Source organism: Danio aesculapii, chromosome 25 (genome assembly GCF_903798145.1).
Source record: "Danio aesculapii chromosome 25, fDanAes4.1, whole genome shotgun sequence".
NCBI classification, from domain to species: Eukaryota; Metazoa; Chordata; class Actinopteri; order Cypriniformes; family Danionidae; genus Danio; species Danio aesculapii.
Window position 1 is genome coordinate 12,277,161 of NC_079459.1, and position 24,019 is coordinate 12,301,179.

Below are 24,019 nucleotides of genomic sequence, written 5' to 3' on the forward strand. Positions count from 1 at the left end.
GTAAGCACTTCTCTCTTTGTGTGGAGTTCTTTGGAAGCCCAAATATAGAAACAGAAGAAGCTCTGTGGAAATAGCAGCGTTTGGACGGCATTTTAGCTTTCTCTGCTATAACATTAAATCGCATCTGGTGAATACACATAACCTGAAGAGTTTATGATCTCATTAACCCGGATGTATTTTTTTTGTAGTGCCTAAATTCGTTTGCTGTAGGCTTTGCTAAGCTAACTCTGAAAAATCCAATGTCTCCCTTTGCATTGAACTTTGAGAGTATTACATTCAGAGATGTTAATGTTCACACAGCTACATTACACATCATCTAAAGTTTAAAATATGATATCGTAGTTGACCACCCCTTTAAGAAATTGTGCTTAATGGTGGTCAGGGGAGTCTAACAGTATTCAGGTTCTGAAATGGAATAATCAAATATAAAATAACACTAAATTTACTGTATAAATTAAACAATCTTTGTAAAAGTTACAAACATTATGGATTATTATGACCTGAATGCAGCACAGTGGCTCAGTGGTTAGCACTGTTGCCTCACAGCAAGGAGGTCCCTGGTTCTGGCCCTGGCTGGGTCATTTGGCATTTCTGTGTGGGGTTTGCATGTTCTCGCCATGTTCACAAAGATTTCCTCCTGGTTTCCATTACAGTCCAAGGACACCCTTTTACAGTAAAATCCTGTTTCCTTTTATTACAGCAAAACACTTTTTTACAGTTATTTACTGCATAATCTACAGTAAGAGTTAACAGTGGATCTATCTATCTATCTATCTATCTATCTATCTATCTATCTATCTATCTATCTATCTATCTATCTATCTATCTATCTATCTATCTATCTATCTATCTATCTATCTATCTATCTATCTATCTATCTATCTATCTATCTATCTATCTATCTATCTACAGTAGCAAAGGAATACCTATTAAATTAAAATGAAGTGGAGCTGTTATACAAAGATAAAATAATTACTTATAAATAATTCTTGGAACATTTGAAAGTAACTAATATAGTATATGCTAGGTACTACTATTACTATAAACTGTTATTAATGCTTTTGAATTTCACATTGTGTCAAGTTACATCAACGCAAGTAGATCAAACGTAGAATTAGTTGCATATATACAAATGTATGAGTTATCATTGTGTTATTTTCCCATGACCAGAATGGAGAATGAGAATGCTGACATCTGTATGTCAAACAAATAACTGTGACATTTGCACACCTTCCTCTAGGAACCCCGGATCAAACAGCAGTATCCGTGCATGAAGCCAACCCTAGAAAACATCAGCATCGCTGAATAAATATCACCTCAGTAGACAAAACCTGCTCCAAGGCTCCCACTGTGGCATGGCATTAAGACCATAAACCTGATGCATATTTACAGACAGCTTAGCTGCCAGATATGATGTAATTAATTAAATCCTGTGAAAAATGAAGCAATGATACCTCCCACTGGGTCTCAAGGAAGTTTCGAAAGCACACAATAGATTTAAAATGCATGTTTAAGGTATGCCAGCCTGCGATGTCTGCTATAGACTAAAATGGGAAAGTTTGTTCGAGTAATGTTAACCACAGACTTTATTTTACACTTAGGAACATCCTGTGGGCACTCATGCTGATGCTAATGCAAGCTGAACAACTCTTATAGCAACTTGGTAGCATTGCTGGAAACCCTAAAGCATGGCAAATGCGTAAATGGGGGTGTGTGTGACAAAATAAGCTAATGATTGAAAATGAACAAGTGAATGATTAAACACAAGCAGCTCTTTTCTGCTATCATTTGTGTCCAGTTTTTTGCAGCTTTTAAAAAAAATTATGGTCTACAGAGAGGTTAATTGGTATTATCTGAATGTAATCTATCAGTGGCAAGAGCTTTTCTCGATTTGACAACTTCATTATAGCGAGCAAACATGGACAACGGCATGCTTTATTTTGCATAGATTAAAAGGAAAACAGGTAAACAAAATGCCTTAATATTCAGGGAGAGACTGCAAAATTCAACATTATTCACTTTTATTGTCATGAAGAATATAAATAATTAAATGAACAGCGAATGCACAAGGATCTCTGCATGTTTTTGAACTTTAGAAAATACATTTGAGATCATAACTTTAACCCTATGAGGCCTGAGGGCGTTTTGCAGACCTACAGAATTTTTGGTATGATCTGACATTTGCGCTTTTTCAGTTACTTAAATATATTGGCTATGGATAAAGCTTGATGACACTAGTCAGCAAGTTAAAATAATATGCAAACAGCATGCATGTATAATGTAGTGTTATTTAAAAAAAAAAAAAAAAGATATGTGTGCTTAGTAAAAAAAAAACTATATTCTATACATATATATATATGTGTATATATTAACTATTTATTCAAAACTTTTTCTAACAGTTTGAGGAAAACTCAAAATTACAAAATTATGTAAAAATTTGCCTTCCTTCTCATTGACAGCACTAGTCTGAAATATAAACATTACACCAATGGTTCTCAAGTACCACCTCAGATAAAAAATGTCTCTCCAAGTACCACCATAATGACGAGGTAGATTATTTTCTATTATTAAAAATATTTATTATTGTCAGCCACTTAAACATTATTAATAGTTTAAACAATAACACTGTACTGCGCTTACAGGTAAAATTTGTGAATTGTGAATTGTGAATTTTAAAAGTTAATTAAAAATGGTAGGCTACTGTTCTTAAAGTAAAAAGAAAACTGCTGTACTTAAATGTAAAGTATTAACAAATAGTAACCTATTCATCAAAACCTTGAAATGTTGCATGGACCTCATAAATATAGGCTATATGTTATCATACTCAAATATAAATACATTTTGAAATATGTTGCAGGTACACACGACATATTTGCAAATCTTTGAAATCTAAACATTAAATTGAATTTTAAAAGAAATGATTTGGAATTCCATGTTTGAATTAGAAATTAGAACTGCTTACTGTGTGTCCTTTACAGTATGTGTGTCAGAAACGTGAGTGATTATATGCATAAATACACTGCTTGATCAATTAATACATGATTTATCCATTCATACTTGCAGAATTTCCGTGATTTGAGATTTCATCTTAATTGGATCGTTGAGTTTGTGATAACCACACACAGAGACTTTAATAGGCTATATTCTAGCTCCAAGCTTTAAGGCAAAGTTGCTTGAGACTATGTTCTGTGTCCCGCGATATTTAAATCACATCCAGATATGTTAGCCAAAATCTGAGGTAACAAATTAATCAAAAGCCACGCTGCTTTACAAAACAAATAACTTTACATATCGAAAACACACATTATTTTACACAACTATGAACACACATTTAACACATTTGTAATGATTATTTTACTAATGATGCAGCATGGGGAAATTCCTGAGTTTGCAGTAACTGAAATGCCAACACAACAGCACTGGTCTGCAAAAGCCCTTCTCTAGCGTGTATCTGCTCCGCAAGTGCCACGCACCTCTTTCTCTGGCTCTGCGCCAAAGTGGGTTGATTTTTAGCATCTGATAACGCGATGAGCTAAAGTAAACATTCTAAGCACATCAGTGTGATCGTTCGCTTCAAAGGGTTAAAAGTGTGTTATTATTTTTTTTCTTTCATTATTCAGTATTCCTTCGCATACCACTTTGACTTCCTTCTAGTATGCGGAGGTACACCACAGTTTCAGAACCACTGCATTAGTCAATACAATTTTTTTGTTTGTTTTGCTTTGCTTCCTGATTGCATCAAAACATCTCTCATATCCTTCAGATGGCGGTACTTTATGGCCTAGAATCAAAACAATTCAAATGAATGGTGTTGTATCTTTTATTTTTTTATTTATTTAAAGAGCTCAACTCAAGACTTTGGTTCAACACTTAGAACTTTTTTTAAAGAGAGAATTAAAAAAAAATCCTTATAAATACTGCTGACTTTCACTGTTGGAGCATATCAATGTATTGTTGTGGCTGCTTGCTCAAGAAAACACAAGGGATAAATAAGAATGTAATAATTAAGCCTTTATCGACAAATATCCAAATACATCAAAGTGAATAATACACTGTAAAACCCAAAAAGTTAAGGTAACTCAAACCGTTTGAGGAAACCAATTGCTACAAACCATTTGAGTTAAAAAAAAGTAATCTATATTAGAACTGGGATCTTACTCCATTTAAGTTTAAGTAATGAGGTATTTAATTAACTCATTATCTTCAACACTGAGTTCAAAACTCTTTTCAAATTAGTAGAATTAACTTTCAGTGAATTTTGAGTTAACTTCACTTATTTCACTTGATAAAGTTGACTGTTGGGTTTTACAGTGTAGCAACAAATCAGTATCACAAGTGTTGTTGTTCCAAGTACAATGCTGGACAATAAACTACATTAAAAGAGAAACTTGAATACGCAGGAGATATATAGATAATATATATATATTATCTAACCCAATGCCTACTACCTTAATAACTGTTAATAAGCAACAAATTAGGAGTTTATTAAGCTAAAAATAATTGTTAAAGGTTTGTTAATAGTGAGTGTACCTTAAAATAAAGATTTATAGATTTATAAGATAAGATTTATAGAATAATGTAAATGTTTTATAATTTATATTATTGCTATTTTATATATTATTATATTTATTATTATTTTTTGGTTCAATACATTATTATTTTAAGAAAATACCTTTAAATCCTTGCAAAATATTCACAGTTCATGCACCGAACAATCTGGAACCAAATGTAATCCAACTCAAGACAATTTGCATGGAATTTGCACACTATTATGCATTTCTGAATTGTATTGAACGAAGAAATTGTATTACAGTGCTGATGAAGGTTAATTTGTTTCTCCCCATTAGCAATATTATATTATTTTATGGAAAGTATCACATTTGATTTCCCTCATGGCCGCTTTCAAAAAGGTTTTTTAGTCTCCTGTTCATCTCTTTTGTGGGTCTGTAATATTTTATTAAACCGGAAACATGAGCATGAAATTAAGTTCTACAGGCATCATTTCAGAGTCTAACCTTTATGCCATGCACCGAAAATCAAAACACTGTAGGCTGAAGTCTGAAAGAAGGAATCTGAACAGACACCAGAGAGACTGTCTTTCTTGAGCTACTTAAAGTTTCTGTCATTTGCTTGAGCTGCTGAATGAAATATTTCAGAGTATATCTTAAGGGGAGATTTTTCAATTGAAATAGTTTTAAAGAGTCCATCTCATTTTAAAAGTTATTCCATGCAGCGTCCAATATGTCTTTCTCTGATGAAGAGAAAAACCATAATTTCATAAGCGCATGGCAGTTGCTTAATTTGAAGATGGCACTTAGGCTTAAAATGGTCATGAAATCACATAAAAATCCTGTTTTAATTAATCTTACATTTTTAAAGAGCATTCTTTGATATCGACCTTTTAATCTATCGAAGTTTTAATCTAGAATTTTGATATTGTGAATGCACAAAAGTCAAAAATTATACTGTTTAATAGTACACTCTAAATTATACACTTGATGTGGTATGACTTTTATAAGTTGTAAGATTCCATTCTATCAACCCAATGACCGGTCGAAGGTTAAATGTGTGTAAGCCTTTTTAGCGCTTCTGAAATTAATTGTGTTATTTATTTATATTTATTTTCAACTCTAAATTTAATTTGATTTTTTTGGGTCCAATATTCTTAATTGTATGTTTATTAGGGACCAAAAACCGCTTAGAATTCCACATCCCAGGATTGCATTTCTACTCACGGACATTATCTCAACTTCATTAAGTTAGTCAGAGGATGTAGGGTTAACAAATAACCTATTAGTCTGGTTGCCCCCTGCTGACTCTTACTAAAAGATTAGTTAATTTAGTCATTTCCATAAAACTTGCTAATATCAGTGATTAAAACTTATCGTGTGCTTGTGTCTTGCGTCTGATGTCAAAGCACGTGGCTCTGTGTTTACATGGGTCGTGTGCTTTTGTTGTGTGCTTTGTGTCTTGTCATACGAACACGCGGTTAATGAGTTCTCTCATTGGCTGCTTGTTCTAGTCTTGTTTAATGTGAGCACCTGGCTTGTGTTGTCTCCTTGTGTCAGGTGCTCTCCCGTCTATTGTCTAGTCCCACCCTCCTTGTTAACCCATTATTAGTTAATTATGTTCATCTGTTTGTGTATTAATTCACTCCTGCTTATATTCTCCTCATGTCTGCTGTCCTGGGCCAGTTCGTCATTGTATGATTGTCTCATCGTGGTACCTTGTCGTGTCTGTTCACCTCCTGATCCCTGCCAGCCTGCCCTGCCCAGTCTAGTTTGGTTTGTTTGTTTATTTGTTTTGTTAATGTTTTCCCCCTCGGGGTAGTTTTTTTTGCCTTTTATTTTTAATTTATTATTAATAAAACCTATTATTTCTGCACTTGAGTCCTCGCTCCCTTTTTCCTCTACACCGATCGTGACAACAAGTGTATCATGTCAATTACAGTATCAAATAATAAAAGCCAATTCAGAAGTAAATGCACAGCATCAATTACTCAAAGATAGATTTAAGAGTATAGATGGAAATCCAAATTATACTTAGTGTTGAGCTTAAGAGCTCTTCCCTATGGGCCAATCTGGATACAAACTTGTGACCCCAAGACATTTCGTCCTTCTCGAAATACCCTATGAAAACAATGAATAGTTATTTTGTTAAAGTTAACCAGTGACTTAAATTTATCCCTAATCCCAATTCTACCCCTTAGCTCTTGCTCTTACCCCTACCCCTACCCCTCATTTTGTGCGTTCCCATGAAGGGGTAAGGGTGTCCCAATTCTCTTTAGCTTGAAGGTGTAGGGCTAAAGGGAAGGGGTAGATAGCCCTTCCAACAGAGATTTTTCAGGACCACACTAAAAACAAAAGGGTAAGAAAATTTCCCAGAATACACCAGCCACAGCAGCAGTATAGCTGTTCCCAGAAGGAGATCCACAAATTAGTATTTATTTGTCATTATTAAGAATTTTTACAACAAACAAGCATATGTTTTAATAAATTTATAACCCCGTTCATGTTTTACCATCATGCATAAAAAATAAAAATAAAAACGCTAAAATAAAAAACGCTTAATTTTGCTATTTATAATCCATAATAATAACTTCTGTATAGCAGCCCCACAACATTCTGTCACTCAATGACACTCGAATACAGTCAGAAAAGTCTAGTGGGAATGGGCTTTTTACGGTGTCTGCTATAATGTTAATGTTGTTTTTGTGTGTTTACATGTGTGATGAATATGGCCACTGTGTACTGTAAATGCACAGTATAGTTATGATCTTATTGCCACATTAGATTGTTTTAACATAATATATGCCTTCAGTGATTTCTTGAAGACAAATACCAAAAAATGAAGCAACTGGAATAACTACAGCAGTCCCGATCGTCTGATCTCATATGAAGCATGAGATTGTGATGATATATGATGACTTGTGCAGGTGTTGTAGTGCTGTCCCATTTCTTAGGGGTAAATTTTGAAGCCCTTCATCTTCACACTCGGTTTTAAGGGCCAAGGGGAAGGTGAAGGGGTAGGGGTACAAAAATAGAATTGGGATTGGGCCTTATCTATTTAATCAAAATTTATCAAAGATAGCGAACAAAACCTTGTTACCAGTCAAACCTGAGTATTTATCAATACCAGAGGGGAAGGAAAGTTCAGGGAAGAGGGCAAGAATGTGTCAAAGTCATTTTTGGGCCTTTTTCTTCAGATTCCAGAGATTGGATGTTTTATTATTTGGCACATTCCATCCCTACAAAGTGAACAAAGGTGTGTTTATGAGTTACCAATATAATTCCTGGGTAACTCCCATGACTGAATTGCTATTTTAAAATTTGTTAGGGTGCTCAAGCATTTTAACTGCATAATAAACCTAGAAAAAAAAAACAATTAAATTTTTTTTAAAAACAATTTATGTTGACTTGTTTATTCAAGATCATGTTCAAAATCATGTATGAAATGATACATAAGACTTTTATATATTGCCCACTGTAATGCCACATCAGTAGAGGGAGCCCTCGCCTGACTTCTGACTCAGCTCCGCACCCTCTGCAGTCACTTCGTGTTTGTGCTGTATTTCAGCGAGAGCTCAGGCCATGCTTCTTTGTGAAGTATTGGCAGTTTACCTGCCTTACCAAGCGTTGTTCCAAGTGACTTTCATGACTGCTATCCTGTGTATGACCCTACCTGCTTTGATCACGTACATTCTCTGTCTTTGCCCTCTTGATTTGTTTTGGACTGATTGTTGTGTTACTGAACTTTTGCCTGCAGTCTTACTACATCTTCTGGATTAGCCCCTGTGTTTGTTGATTGAATTGGACTGCTTACATGTTGCCGACTCTCCGCCTGTTTACTTGTTGATATCTCTGTCTAAACCCTTTAATAAACTTCTGCATATGGAGTCTAACAAAGCCTCAGCCTCTTCGTTACAAAATACTTCGCCTACCATGAATTCAGCAGAAGTTTCAAGCCTGCAAGCTACAGTATCTTATCAAGGTGAAGTGCTAAAGGGCTATCAAGAGCAAACGTTACAATTGCAGTCTATCAACGCACATCTCACTCGTTATATTCGCTCCCTACCTCCTACCATGCCGAAGATGGTAAACTTTGCTCTTCCTGACAAATTTTATGGTACTGCTGAACAATGTATAGGCTTTTTACGTCAAGTTAAGATTTATATGGAACATCAGGATGAAAAATTTGATTCAGAGGAGATAAAATGTGCTTTTTTGATGACATTGTTGACTGGAAGAGCGACTGACTGTGCCGCAGCAGTGTGGGATTCTGACGCTCAAATTAAAACTTTGTTAGAGTATTTCATTACACAGATCCGTGACTATCCAGTGTTTGAATATCCAGATGGAGGAAAAGGAGTGTCTACCTAATTGATTACCCTCAAGCAAGGAAACAGATTGGCTGCTGAATATGCGATCGAGTTCAGAACTATAGCTGCTCAAAGTGGATGGAATGATGTGGCTTTGAAAGCTATGTTTCAACGCAGCCTGGATGTGGATCTTCAAACTGAGTTGGCCTGTAAAGGTGAGGAGTTGTCTTTTCATGAATTTGTTAAGTTAACCATTAAATTAGACAACCTCATGAGACAAGCACCCCGACGTAAAAATAACACAACAACCCAGAAAAGCCAATCCAACCCATGTAAATATAGAACACTTCTCCGTATTAAGTAATAAATCCCTCACAATACCAGTCACCTGTCAAACTGATGAAGTCTGTATTGAGTTAACAGCAATGATTGACTCCGGAGCTGCACTAAATATTGTCAATAAGCAGACCATTGAGAAATATAACATTCCCATTCAAGTCTGCATACCCCCCAAGAAGATCAAGGTTTTTAAGATCATAGATTATGAATCTATTTCATTCTATGTTGTTGATTCACCCAAGTATGAAGTAGTCTAAGGGTACCCATGGCTGCATATTCACGATCCAGAACTGTCATGGCATTCAGGAGAATTAACTCGCTGATCTAAATTCTGCCTAGAGAGATGCATCCATGTTAAACCACAGCCATTTCTGACAACCAGCATAGAGATCCCTGAAACTCACAAAACAGTAACTATTCCAGAGTGCTACCAAGACTTATCTGAAGTGTTCAGCAAAACCAAGGCTACTCAACTCCCTCCACATCGCCCCTGGGACTGTGCAATAGATTTATTACCCAATGCCATGCCACCCAAGAACCGGGTTTACCCTCTCTCTCCCAAGGAAAGCCAAGCCATGGATGATTATATTGATGTAGCTCTGGATTCTGGTCTCATTTGTCCATCCACGTCGCCAGCAGCAGCAGGATTCTTCTTTGTAGAGAAAAAAGATGGAGGCCTTCGACCATGCATTGATTACAGAGGCCTGAATAATGTCACGGTAAAATTTTGCTATCCTCTGCTATTAGTACCCTCTGCCCTGGAACAGCTACGCGAAGCCACCATATACACCAAACTTGACCTGAGAAGTGCTTACAATTTGATTAAGATCCGTGAAGGGAATGAATGGCCATGGCCTATGGACTGGCTAATGCTCCGGCAGTCTTTCAGTCATTCATTAATGAGATCTTCAAAGATTTAATCAACAAGTACGTTGTTGCCTACATTGACGACATTTTGATTTATTCCAAGAATGAGACAGATCATGTAAATCATGTCAGAGAGGTGCTTTCAAGACTACTAAAGAATCAGCTGTACGGAGATATGTGAGTTTCGTGTGAAAAAACTTAATTCCTGGGCTACCATATCAGACATAATGGAGTACGGATGGATGAACTTAAAGTCCAAGCAGTCACAGAATGGCCAGTACCCACCATGATCAAAGAACTTCAGCGCTTTCTGGGGTTTGCCAACTTCTACAGGAAGTTCATACGAAATTACAGTACAGTAGCTTCACCCATGAAGTCATTGCTAAAAGGTCAACCTTAGAAACTGAAATTGTCAGAGGAGGCTAACAAGGTATTTAATGAGCTCAAGGAAAGGTTCACCACAGCCCCAATTTTGAAACATCCTGACCCCAACTCACTGTTCATCTTGGAGGTGGATGCCTCAGATCTGGGTATCGGAGCAGTACTATCACAAAAACACGGAACACTAGGTAAACTGCAAACATGTGCGTTCTTTTCCAGGAAGCTAACGTCGGCAGAATTTAATTATGATGTATGAAATAAAGATCTACTCTCAATGAAGGAGGCTATTTTAGAATGGAGGCATTGGCTAGAGGGAGCCACTCACCCTTTCCAAGTCATCATGGATCACAAGAATTTGGAATACATTAAGAGTGCAAAACGCCTAAACCCCAGACAAGCCCGATGGGCCCTATTCTTCACTAGGTTCCAGTTCACAGTAAAGTACAGACCAGGAAGTAAGAATTGCAAGGCAGATGCTCTTTCCCATCATTACGATCCCCCCACTAATAACAATAACAGCCAAGAAACCGTACTCCCTCCTACAGTAGTCATTGCTCCAGTATCTTGGGACATTATGGAAGAAATTCACAGAGGTCATCCAGGTATTTCACGAACGATGCACCTAGTTCAAAACTCTTTCTGGTGGCCACAAATGAGCAAAGACATAACAAATTATGTAAAGTCATGCCAAGTCTGTGCCCAGTCGAAAACACCCAAGGAATTACTGTCAGGACTCCTCAAGCCATTATCCATACCTCAGCAACCATGGTCTCACCTATTCATAGATTTCATAACTGACTTACCTCCATTGAACAACTTCACCATTCTTGTAATAATAGACCATTTCTCCAAATCATGTTGTCTGGTTCCATTACCAAGTCCACCCACAGCAACGGAATCTGTCCAAGCCTTCTTCCAGCATGTATTTCGAACCTATGGATTACCAGAGGACATTGTGAGTGATTGGGGCACACAGTCTACCTCACAGGTCTGGAGGGCCTTCTGCAAGCAGCTGGATATTAACTTAAGCCTCACGTCTGGATATCATCCCCAAGCCAATGGCCAAGTAGAACGTCTCAACCAGGAAATAGGTTGATACCTCAGGACTTACTGCAGCAGAGAACAAGATCGTTGGTCTGAGTTTCTTCCATGGGCTGAATACGAACAAAACTCATTGACACACTCATCAACAAGACTTACCCCCTTCTAGTGCATCTTGGGATTTCAACCTCCATTGTTCCCATGGTCTGGTGAGCTATCTGAAGTTCCAGCGATCGATGAGTAGATTCGTTGTAGTGAGAGGGTGTGAGACAGTGCCCATGTCCGGCTCCAGCGGGCCGTGAGAACACAGGAGTTCCAAGCCAATCGCCGACGTTTTCCACACCCTCTCTACCAATCAGGACAACCAGGTCTGGCTCTCTACAAGGGACGTCAAGCTACGGCTACCCAGCAGGAAGCTCAGTCCAAGGTACGCGGGTCCCTTCAAAATCATAAAGCAAATTAATGAAGTGACGTACCAGTTAGAGCTTCCTACTAATTACAGCATATCTTCTTTCCATGTATCCCTGCTCAAACCGGTCAACCCGGAGGCTGACCCCGGCCAGGAGGCCCCAGAACCACCCCCGCCATTGGACATCGATGGAAATTTGGCGTACAGGGTAAATGTGTTGCTGGACTCGAGAAAAAGAGGGGGTCAGCTCCAATATCTGGTGGACTGGGAAGGATACGGACCTGAGAAGAGATCATGGGTATCTGCCAAGGACATTCTCGACCCTTCGCTCATCGTGGAGTTTCATTGAGCCAGACCACGGGGGTGCCCACATCGAGCTCCAGGAGTCACTACTAGGGGGGGTGGTAACGCCATACCAGCAGAGGGAGCCCTCGCCTGACTACTGACTCAGCTCTGCTCCCTCTGCAGTAGCTTCCTGTTTGTGCTGTATTTCAGCGAGAGCTCAGGCCATGCTTATTTGCGAAGTATTGCCAGTTTACCTGCCTTACCAAGCGTTGTTCCAAGTGACTTTCATGACTGCTATCCTGTCTATGACCCTGTCTGCTTTGATCGCGTACGTTCTCTGTCTTTGCCCTCTTGATCTGTTTTGGACTGATAATTGTGTTACTGAATTTATGCCTGCACTCTGACTATGTCTTCTGTATTTGCCTGTGTTTGTTGATTGGATTGGACTGCTTACATGTTGCCGACTCTCCGCCTGTTTACTCGTTGATGTCTCTGCCTAACCCCTTTAATAAACTTCTGTATATGGATTCTAACAAAGCCTCAGCCTCCTCGTTACACCCACACTATAAAAACCCCAGACTTTTAATTATACAAATAAGCATATAAATAACAGTAACAACTTAAGTCATTGTAATTTATTGTAGTTAAATGGAACATATTCAGTGTTCTGTAAGTGGTCTGCATAACAATTTATTTAAATTTCAGAATATATCAGAAACTACACCAGAAAGCATATTTTGCTCCTGTATCACAAGCATCATATTCTCCTATATAATATTGTTTACACCCTCATGGCATGCTGTTTAAAAAGTCCTAAGCTTCATTAAACCGATTTTTTTAAAAATGACTATTAGTTAATATTTATTAATAATGTCATTTTCTTACAAATTTTAATGTTGTACATTTAAGCAGCAAAAGGTGTATATATGCAGTTAAAGTCAGAATTAATAACCCCCCTGAATTATTAGCATCCCTGTTTATTTTTTCCCCAATTTCTGTTTAACGGAGAGAAGATTTTTTTCAACACATTTCTAAACATAATAGTTTTAATTTAATTCTAATAACTAATAATTCTAATAAATTATAATTTTTTACCTTTGCCATGATGACAGTAAATAATATTTTACTAGATATTTTTCAAGACACTTCTATACAGCTTAAAGTGACATTTAAAGGCCTAACTAGGTTAATTAGTTTAACTAGGCAGATTAGGGTAATTAGGCAAGTTATTGTATAACGATGATTTGTTCTGTAGACTATCAAAAAAAATATATAGCTTAAGGGGGCTAATAATTTTGACCTTAAAATGTTTTTTAAAAAATTAAAAACTGCTTTTATTCTAGCCGAAATAAAACAAATAAGACTTTATCCAAAAGAAAAAATATGATCAGACAAACTGTGAAAATTTCCCTTCTCTGTTAAGCATCATTTGGGAAATATTTGAAAACCAAAAAATCAAAGGGGGCTAATGGCTAATAATTTTGACCTCAACTGTATATATATGTAAACTGTAAAGAACGAAAGAAAGAAAAAGAAAAATATCCATGTAATGAATTTCACTAAACTCTAGACAGTGTTGTTTTAGACCCTGCTTATTACCATTAATCTGACACACACTTCAAAATAGAATCTTTTGTGTTATGTTGGAAAAAGAAATTCCTTAAGGAACTTCACACCTGATAATCATGAGACAAAAGGTTAGTTTAAATGTGAGAAGAAAAGTTGCCATTTAAGCTGTTATGTGAACAATTTATATAACACCAGAAATAGCATTTAATTTTCACACACATGCATCTGTTTGACAGACATGTCAACACATCAGTGACATTTGTATTTATAAGCGTGTGATCCAGGGTTGCGTGTGAAAAAGCACTGGTACCCCATTCACCAGCCGGTCCATGTCATTTGTAATGCGGTCTGGTTCTCCTTCACTCTGTTGTTGCGATGAATGCTGATGAGCACAGCCTCAGGGGCTCCGGCTGACAGCCTGGCCTTTTGGCTGAGGAGAAATCAATCACACCGTCAATCGCCACCACAAGCCATTACCTAGCTTGCTTGCTGGCAGGCTTCACCTCGATTCTTTCTACCATAGCACGTACTGATTTGTCTTCGTTAGCTGGTTTTGTTTCACCTTTAGCGTCACCTCATGTTGCGGTAGTCATTTGCATCTGTGGCTTTGGGCTAAAGCCGGTTTGGAGGTTGAAAATATATCACTCCACCTTTGCTTGCTTTAATTGGTTGTGCATTTTGCATTTTGCCTCAGGCAGAAGCAAATGATTAAGTCTTGTAAAAGAGTCTTCTTCTTTTGGGGTTGAAATTTTAGTTTTTTCTTATATTTTTGGCTCTGTAGGATCTCTGAAACCTGTACCACGTAACAGTTTGTTCTTTGTTCCTCCTAACAGATCCCTCAGATAAGCTATGCATCCACAGCTCCAGAGCTAAGTGATAACACCAGGTACGACTTCTTCTCCCGGGTTGTACCGCCGGACTCCTACCAGGCCCAAGCCATGCTGGACATCGTGACCGCCATGGGATGGAACTATGTTTCCACACTGGCATCTGAAGGGAATTATGGAGAGAGCGGTGTTGAGGCTTTTGTTCAGATCTCACGAGAAACCGGTAAGTGTCCAGAGAACATTTCGAAATGTGTTTCAATACCAGGACTCCAGATTATCTTCTGCTGAATGTCTCGCTTCACTGATCTCAACTGATTGTCTGGCTGAATCAATTTTTTTTCCACATAGCGCTTTGTGTTCAAGGGATATATTCTAAACAGATTTCTACTTTATATATAAAGTAAAAAAATATATATTTTTTTATTCATATTTAATGTTTTTGTTTCAAGTTTTTTTTACTGACTATTTACTCACCCTCAAGTGGTTTCAAAACTTTTTTATTTTATTTTTCTGAACACTAAAAAAGATATTTTAAAGAAAGCTGAAAACTTTTAACTATTTGCTTCGATTGTAATAAAAACAAATGGAATTGAATGGTGACAGGTTTTAAGCTTTCTTCAAAATATATTCTTTGTGTTCAACAGAAGAAAGAAATGCTAAGCAGGTTTGGAGCAAGTGAAGGTTAAGTAAATGATGACAGAATTTTAATTGGATAAACTATTCCTTTAGGTTTACAAAAATAATAATATAAGCCAAAATTAACATAAATACCCTTATGTAATTACTATGTAATTACAAGGTTACACTTTTTTTTGATGGTACGTTTGCTGAATTTAAGTTACATTGCATCTGTATGCCAACTAACTCTCATTAGATTATAAGTAGACTGTTAAATTTGGGGTTAGGGTTGGTGTAACGTACTTGCAAAGTTTCTTATAGTGAGTTAAATGTCTGTTTAGCAGCAGTATCAACCGATATTAAGCAGACAGTCTACTAATACTCAAAAGGATCATCAAAATAAATTGCTACCAATTGAAAAATACTCCTTTAAAAAGGCTGTACCTTTTTAACTTATGTTTATAAGTTACCTCTGCTGCAGCTCAAATCACAAGTTGCTTTATAAAGAATAGATGTTAATGTGTGTATATGGAGTGAATAAGTTTTTGTACACTCTCAGAAAAAAAGGTACACGGTGGTACAAATAACGCTCCTCAAGGAACAGTTTTGTACCTTTGTAAAAGTGTTACCTTAAATGGTACAAAAAATTAGGGGTGTGACGGTAACCGCATCACCGCCTTACCGCCATAATGAGATGTCAACCGCGGTGATGTGGTTATTACCGTCATCACCGCCCATTTTAGTTTATTATTTATTTTTGATTGTGAATCTTTCAGGATTGTATAGAAAAACTGAATAAACTAAAAAGGAATAAAAGGCCTGCCCTGAGTATTTTCCACTTAAATTACAAATTTAGATTACAAAACGCAAACACTGAATCCTTTTTAATAACCAGCATAGGCTGTTTTTATTTTAAGCTTATTTTAATAAAACAGGCCTACTAACTCAAATCAATCGCTCCACAGAAAATAAGCAGTTTTAACGCACCGCTGTAATTTCTATATCCCAATCCTTTTATCAACATTTTTAATACAAGTCATTATTTTAAAGATTATGACTTGAGAATATGATTTTACCTCAGCGCTGCACTTTTCTCCTTCACCCTCGCGCTGAGTTCAGGTGACGGAGTGTTGTGAAGTAGTTAAACTCTCCTCAGTTTAATTTACAGTGTCAAACTGGCACAAGAATATCAGTATATTAATATAGGCTTTGCTAAAAAGCTGGTTAAATGTAGGTCTTTTTTTACAGAAGCTATAAACAGACACGCATGCTGCGACAACGGTGATGAGTCAACAATCGCATATATTTTGACTTATTTACAGTAGGCTATAGCATATAATAATTTTGTGTAAAGACATTTATAAAAATATGTAGCTAATATATCACAGGGGTTGTGTAGCAGCAATTACGGGAGCATTAATTAAATCCTTTTTTCCCGTGGAGCGAAACAAACTGCACAGATGTGTAGCGGATGGAGACGCACAAAAATACACAATTCATATATTTTCGTCGGAAGAAAAAATATTCTTTGAACGAATTTTGTTTTGTACAATTTGTATCTTAGTTTTTGTCGTTCAGTTATTTATAAAATAAACACGAATAACTAATAAACTTTGAGGTGAAGCGATGTGCCTCAGGGTCCGCTTATGCCGCGGCCAAAACACAAACCGGTTAAATACAATTAAATACTGTAATATAAATAAAATAAAAGTGAAATATTCAGTTTCGAATATTGAATCTTTGTTAACTGTATGATCAAAATTAAAACAGCAGCCTATACTATCACTCTTTATGACAAACATCCATTGATCAGTCAGTTTCGCTTTAGTTTAATCAAAGTGTTTGAACTTTTTGATATTTTAGGCAAAGTGGTCTGCATAACCAATGATCGAACTTATCCACCTGCGACCCACCCATAATTAAACATCATGTAGGCGAGCTGGCTTATTGATTACCTGAACCGTGTATTAACGGCTGCACCAGCATAATCGAGTTCTGCATATTAATAGCAGTACCAGCAGATATAAAAGAGTTTATTAAAAAGCCTATATTAATATACTGATATTCCTGTGCCAGTTTGATAGTTTAACTACTTCACACTTACTCATGGTTTCCGCTAAATTCTTCCATGGCTGGGCGCCACGCAAGGATTCATCCCGCCACGGCTACATAACAGCTTCTCATTCAATTTTCTTAATTATTTTAATAGCAGGTGATAATCGCACCAAAGCGTAATAAAAGGTAAGTGAATTATAACAGCGCAAATTTTTCTGTAACCGTAGTAGTGCTGTGTTTGTTTAACCCTTTAAGGTTACGTGCTGACTGTGACAGGTGCGTGATGCGTGAGGCCAGCAAACACGACGTATAGCCGTTTTATTTTATTTCAGGACGCATTAAAACCGGAGGCATTCATACATATTTATAGAAAATCTAATAAAGGCTGGAGACATACTCGTTACACAAACGCACTAAATCGCACTTCAGCAGCGTTTATTTGAGAGCGCACAAGAAGATCTGTGCGCTCTTAAAGCGGCTTATATTTGACGGGGAGGCAAGAAGTTTTGTGCACGAGCAGAAAAAAACGGCGTGCAAGCAGATCCGCATGCTGTAGTCTATTATATAAATGCGATCTCAACTTCTAATACTGCGCTCATGACATTTGTCATTGAAATAACGCCACAGGTAGTTAGTAAATCTCTGTAAAAAACGCCTGCCACCACAGCTGGAAAAAATCCTAGAGGAAACACTGTGTATATGTAAATATGTATGTATGTATGTATATATATATATATATATATATATATATATATATATATATATATATATATATATATATATATATATATATGCATGCGCGCGGTTAACCGACATACCGCATGATTTCTTGCTTCATCACCGCGGTAACAGAAAATCCGTTACCATCACAGCCCTACAAAAAATACTTCTTATGATACTGTTCTGTATCTTTTATGGCAATTGAAATGAAGGTACACAATTGTTCTCATAAAAAAGGTACATAAGTGTTGGACAACCCCTTCTTTATTACAATATCTATGAAAATAAATATTACTGGAAAGGGAGAGTGATTTTATGAATAATTTCCACTTTAAAACATGAATCATCATTTAAAAGCATTTATTTAAAGAAACTCATAAACATCAATACTTAAGTTCTATAATACAAAACAACTGGTAAAACAAAACTTTAGGTATTGTAACCTAAACATTTAAGGCATTTTTAATAAACATTTGGTAAGCATTTTCTGATAAATACATTTTCATTATTGATATCTGCACCTTTCGGCTTTCCACTACGCACATGAGCGGGCAAAAGGCCAGCATATGCAAACATCATGCAGACATTTTACTATTGTAAAACTAATCAAACATTATGCATATCTCGTTACAATACTTTTGCATAATTCTATTTCTATTTTAAAATTAAGTAAATTAAATGAACTTTTAAGTGATTTCAAAGGTATTTTGTGAAAATTGGAGAAATTTTTTTTTGTGTTGTACATGGGAGAACGTACTGCTGTAACATTTTTGTGAAAAGTGAAATATTTAGCAAAAAAAGATCTCTTGATTTATGTTAAAGTATTTTTTATTCTTTATTGTAAATGAAAAAGATGTATTTACACAAAAAGAAACTTTAAAAAAAACATTGTTTAAAAATGTATTTGAAGTTTTGTATTTACTGAAAATAAATTGACAAATTTTTGATGGAGCAAAATGCCTTTAAATAGTTCTTGAAGGAACACATTTGACACTGTTAGGGTACAAAGTGTCTTGTCACTGTAGTGGTACCTTCATGGATCAGATTTGTACCTTTGATGACGGTACAATATTATCTGCAGGTTTTAAAAAAACCAAAGGTATATTTTGGTTTTCCATGGGACACATCATGTCCTTAAAGGTATTGAATTTTTTGTCTTAAGGAGCAATTCTGTTCCATAAAAAGGTACTGCCCAAGTGACAAGGGTTTGTATCTTCTTTGGTACAATATTGTACAATTTTTTTCTAAGAGTGTATGTTAGCTCCAGTAAAAGATCTAGTTGGGGTAGTTGTGCTTGTGATGTCTACATTGCAAAGAAGCAAGAAAGCGAATCTCAAACAATCCTTGATAAAAGGCTAAATATCTCATACTGTTTGTGTTGTAAAGCTTTTTGAGTTGGCTGACCAGCGTTTTTGTACACAAAGCACCACAGAGACTGAATTACATGTCTTGACAGAGATGAAAAGAAATTTGCCATCTCAACAGAAGAAAGGTCAACCAGCATAAAAAAAAAACTTTATTGTAAGAACATGTCTGAAAACCCCCATCTTACATTCTGACAAGTCTGAGCCATCACAGCAAGCTTATGTGTTGTTGTCCATTATCCAGAGATTTTACACAGAAATGAATAGTCAAGGAGGCTGGAAGGTCGGAAGGTAGTAGAAGATACAAAAACTGTTGTGAATATGACCTTTTATCAGTCGCTATTCCAGAACTGAAAATCCGCATTCACACTTAGAGTGCTTTGGATACCTCTGCTTATTGCTATTATGTTACGTAGATAAGATACGGGGGAAGGATCCAAATGCAAGTAAAAAGTTTATTTGACACAGTCAAAATAACTAGACAGGACAGGGAAAAATGAGTGAGAGAACGAGGGGTAAGGGTAGTAGCAACCGGGAGACAGACAGACGATAATCAGGTCCAGCAGACACTCTTCATAGTCCTGAACACAGACAGACATACATGAGCAAACACAACGAACTGACAAGGAAACATAGAACTGTTGCCCAGATATAGACCCACAAATGAACCTCAGCTGTCGAGCTAATCAAAACAGCTGAGTATCGGCATGACACGTGACCATTACAAATACACGTAGACAACCAAAACAAAACAAACCCACGTGACAAAACAGACGCTCCGGAAAGCGCACAAACCTGCAATCGTGACAGTACCCTTCCTCTTAAGAGCACCTCCTGGTGCTCCCAGAAGAGCTTACCTGGCGATTGTAATCATCGATAAGAGAGTGATCCAATATGTCCCTAGCAGGAACCCAACTTCTCTCCTCTGGACCGTAACCTTCCCAGTCCACCAAGTACTGAAATCCTCGCCCCCTCCGTCTCGAATCCAGAATGCGCTTAACCGAATAAACGGTCTCCCCATCTACGAGACGCGGCGGGGGAGGGACCGGTGTGGGCGGATTAATGGCCGCATGAAAAACGGGCTTTAATTTGGAAACATGAAACACGGGATGTATTCTCCTGTACGTTGGAGGAAGTTTGAGGCGGACTGCCACCGGACTAATGATCTTGATGACAGTGAACGGGCCAATAAATTTAGGTGCAAGTTTATTACATACGGAACGCAAGGGAATATTCTTGGTTGAAAGCCACACTTTTTGACCGACGACGTAAACGGGAGGCTTAGACCGGTGGCGATCGGCTTTAGCCTTGGTGCGCGCACCCACTTGGAGGAGGGTCTGTCTGGCCCTGTTCCAAGTGCGTCGACACCTCTGGACAAAGGCGTGGGCGGAGGGGACCGCGACTTCGGATTCCAGACTGGGAAAAGCTGGTGGCTGGTAACCTAAACTACACTGAAACGGAGAGAGGCCCGTGGCAGACACTGGTAATGAGTTGTGTGCGTACTCCACCCAAGGGAGTTGCTGACTCCAAGAGGTGGGATTCTGGGAAACCAAACAACGTAACATGCGCTCGAGATCTTGGTTGGCCCGTTCGGTCTGTCCGTTACTCTGAGGATGGAAACCAGAAGAAAGACTTACAGTCGCCCCCAATAACCGACAAAATTCTCTCCAAAATTTAGAGACAAACTGAGGCCCCCTGTCAGAAACCACGTCCGTCGGGAGGCCATGAATGCGAAAGACGTGATTTATGACAGCATCCGCTGTCTCTCTGGCTGAGGGTAATTTGGGCAGAGGAATAAAATGAGTGGCCTTCGAGAACCGGTCCACTACGGTCAAAACAGCCGTATTGCCACCAGATGGCGGGAGACCAGTGACAAAATCTAGCGAAATGTGCGACCAGGGTCTCGAAGGCACTGACAGAGGATGAAGGAGTCCAGCGGGAGGTCGATTAGAAGTCTTAGAAACAGCACAAACAGAACAGGCCAAAACAAACTCACGTATGTCCCGTGCCATAGCTGGCCACCAGAATCGCTGTTTAACCAAAAATATAGTACGACTCACCCCAGGATGACAAGCCACTTTGGAGGAATGCCCCCATCGAATGACGTCAGACCGAATCTCCTCCGGCACAAACAAGCGGCTGGGTGGGCATCCGGCCGGGGGCGTTACCCCATCCAGGGCTGTGCGAACCCTGCTCTCGATTTCCCATGTTACCGCAGAAATACAAATCTTCTGAGGAACGATGGGTTCAAGAGTCGTATTGCGCTCGGAAAAATCAAAAAGACGGGATAACGCATCGGGTTTGATGTTTTTAGAACCCGGTCGATAAGAGATGGTAAAGTCGAAACGTCCGAAAAATAATGCCCACCGAGCCTGCCTGGAGCTAAGTCGTTTGGCGGACTTGATGTATTCAAGGTTCTTATGGTCGGTCCAAACGATAAAGGGAACCCCCGAACCCTCCAACCAATGACGCCACTCCTCCAAAGCGAGTTTGACAGCCAACAACTCCCTATTACCAATGTCGTAGTTACGTTCTGCGGGAGATAATCGGTGTGAAAAAAACGCGCAAGGATGAATTCTGTCGTCCGAGGATGCACGCTGGGACAGGATAGCGCCCACCCCCACCTCTGACGCATCAACCTCCACCACAAACTGCCGGGAGGGATCAGGAGTCACCAGAATGGGGGCTGAAACAAAGCGGCCCTTTAATTTTGTGAATGCAGCCTGTGCTGCACTCGACCACCTGAAGGGAGTCTTGGAGGAGGTTAAGGACGTCAGAGGGGCGGCGAGCTGGCTGAAATTGCGAATAAAACGCCGGTAAAAATTGGCGAAGCCCAGAAATCTCTGCAGGGCCTTACGAGACTCCGGAATTGGCCAATTCACCACAGCCTGAATTTTCTCTGGATCCATGCGCACCCCCTCGACCGACACAATGTGTCCTAGAAATGGAACAGACTGTGCATGGAACACGCATTTCTCCGCCTTGACAAAAAGCCCATTCTCTAGCAGCCTCTGAAGCACTCGCCTGACGTGCTGCACATGTTCCTGGAGAGAACGGGAAAAAATCAGAATGTCATCCAGGTAGACATAAATAAACTGATCTATCATATCTCGCAACACATCATTAACGAGTGCTTGGAAAACTGCGGGGGCGTTGGAAAGTCCAAAAGGGAGAACACAATATTCAAAATGACCCCTGGGGGTATTAAATAAAGTTTTCCATTCATGACCCTGCTTAATGCGAACCAAATGATATGCGTTGCGGAGATCTAATTTCGTGAAAAAAGATGCCCCTTGCAGACGCTCGAATGCTGAAGACATCAGCGGCAAAGGATATGTATTCTTCACCGTGATGTTGTTCAGCCCTCGATAATCAATGCAAGGTCGAAGAGACCCATCTTTCTTTTTCACGAAAAAGAACCCCGCCCCCGCCGGTGAAGAAGAAGGGCGAATGATCTTAGCCGCTAGAGAATCAGAAATGTATTTCTCCATGGCCTCCCTCTCGGGAATGGAAAGAGAGTATAACTTGCCTTTAGGCGGAGATGTACCTGGCAACAAATCTATAGCACAGTCATAGGGACGATGAGGAGGCAGAGAAGCAGCCCGAGACTTACTGAACACTCTCTTCAGGTCAAGGTACTCACTGGGCACGTTTGACAGGTCCATGCGCTCCTCCTGAAACACAGAACAAGACACAGCAGAACGAGCAGACGAAAGACAACACTCATGACAGTTCTCACTCCACGAAAATATTGTATTCAGGCCCCAATTGATATGAGGTTTATGGAGCACCAACCAAGGATGCCCTAAAACCACCGGTGTGTTAGAACAGTCTGTTAAAAGAAATGGTATGTGTTCAACATGATTTCCGGATGTAATAAGCTTTATGGGTTTGGTAGAGTGAGTGATAGTGGGAAGAGAAATCCCGCTGAGGGCGCGTACAGAAATGGGTTGTGAAAGAGCGATAACCGGAAGTTTTAAACTGAAAGCAAAACTAGAGTCAATGAAATTCCACTCTGCCCCGGAATCAATAAGGGCATGGGTGTTATGGGTTCCGGAACCCCATGATAAAGTAGCGGGCAGTAATGTAGTCGCCGCAGAGGGTTTATTCAGACTGATTTCACCCATCAGTAACCTCTTACCTACTGATGGGTGTTGTCTTTTACTGGACAAGAATTCACGCGGTGTCCAGCGCCACCACAGTAGAGGCAGAGTCCCTCATTTCTCCGTCGCCGCTTCTCCTGCACGGACAGGCGGGATCTGCCCACCTGCATGGGTTCCGGGTCAACACCTCCCACTTCCGCCGCCGCAGCCAAAACCAGAGGGTCCGAGACTGGATCCAAATATCTCCCGTGCTGCACGCGGTTCTCTCGACGAAGTAGTCTGGTGTCCACTCGGATAGCCAGATCTACTAGTTCGTCCAGAGTCTTAGGGAGTTCCAATGTGTAGATTTCGTCCTGCAGACGATCAGACAAACCATGCAGAAACATGTCCCACTGTGCCTCCATGTTCCAGCCGCATTCAGCGGCCAAGGTCCGGAACTCGATAGAGTAATCCGCCACGCTCCGACTCCCCTGCCGGAGCTCAGCGAGGACTCGGGCGGCCTCCCTCCCGGAAGCGGCCCGATCAAAAACCTTCTTGAGTTCTTTAGAGAACAGTTCAAAGGAAGCACAACATGGCAGCTTTTGTTCCCAGGCTGTAGTCCCCCACAGAGCCGCCTTTCCCGA

General features: G+C 39.0%; 1 protein-coding gene across 1 annotated transcript in view; it reads left to right on the top strand.

The window, feature by feature from the left end:
* The window catches only part of grm8b (glutamate receptor, metabotropic 8b), a 346,404-nt gene that overhangs the window by 121,839 nt on the left and 200,546 nt on the right, over window positions 1-24,019 (top strand). Inside the window, exon 3 of the mRNA XM_056452403.1 lies at window positions 14,543-14,759. Coding sequence (XP_056308378.1) covers window positions 14,543-14,759 — 217 coding nt within the window. The remainder of the gene's footprint in view (window positions 1-14,542; window positions 14,760-24,019) is intronic.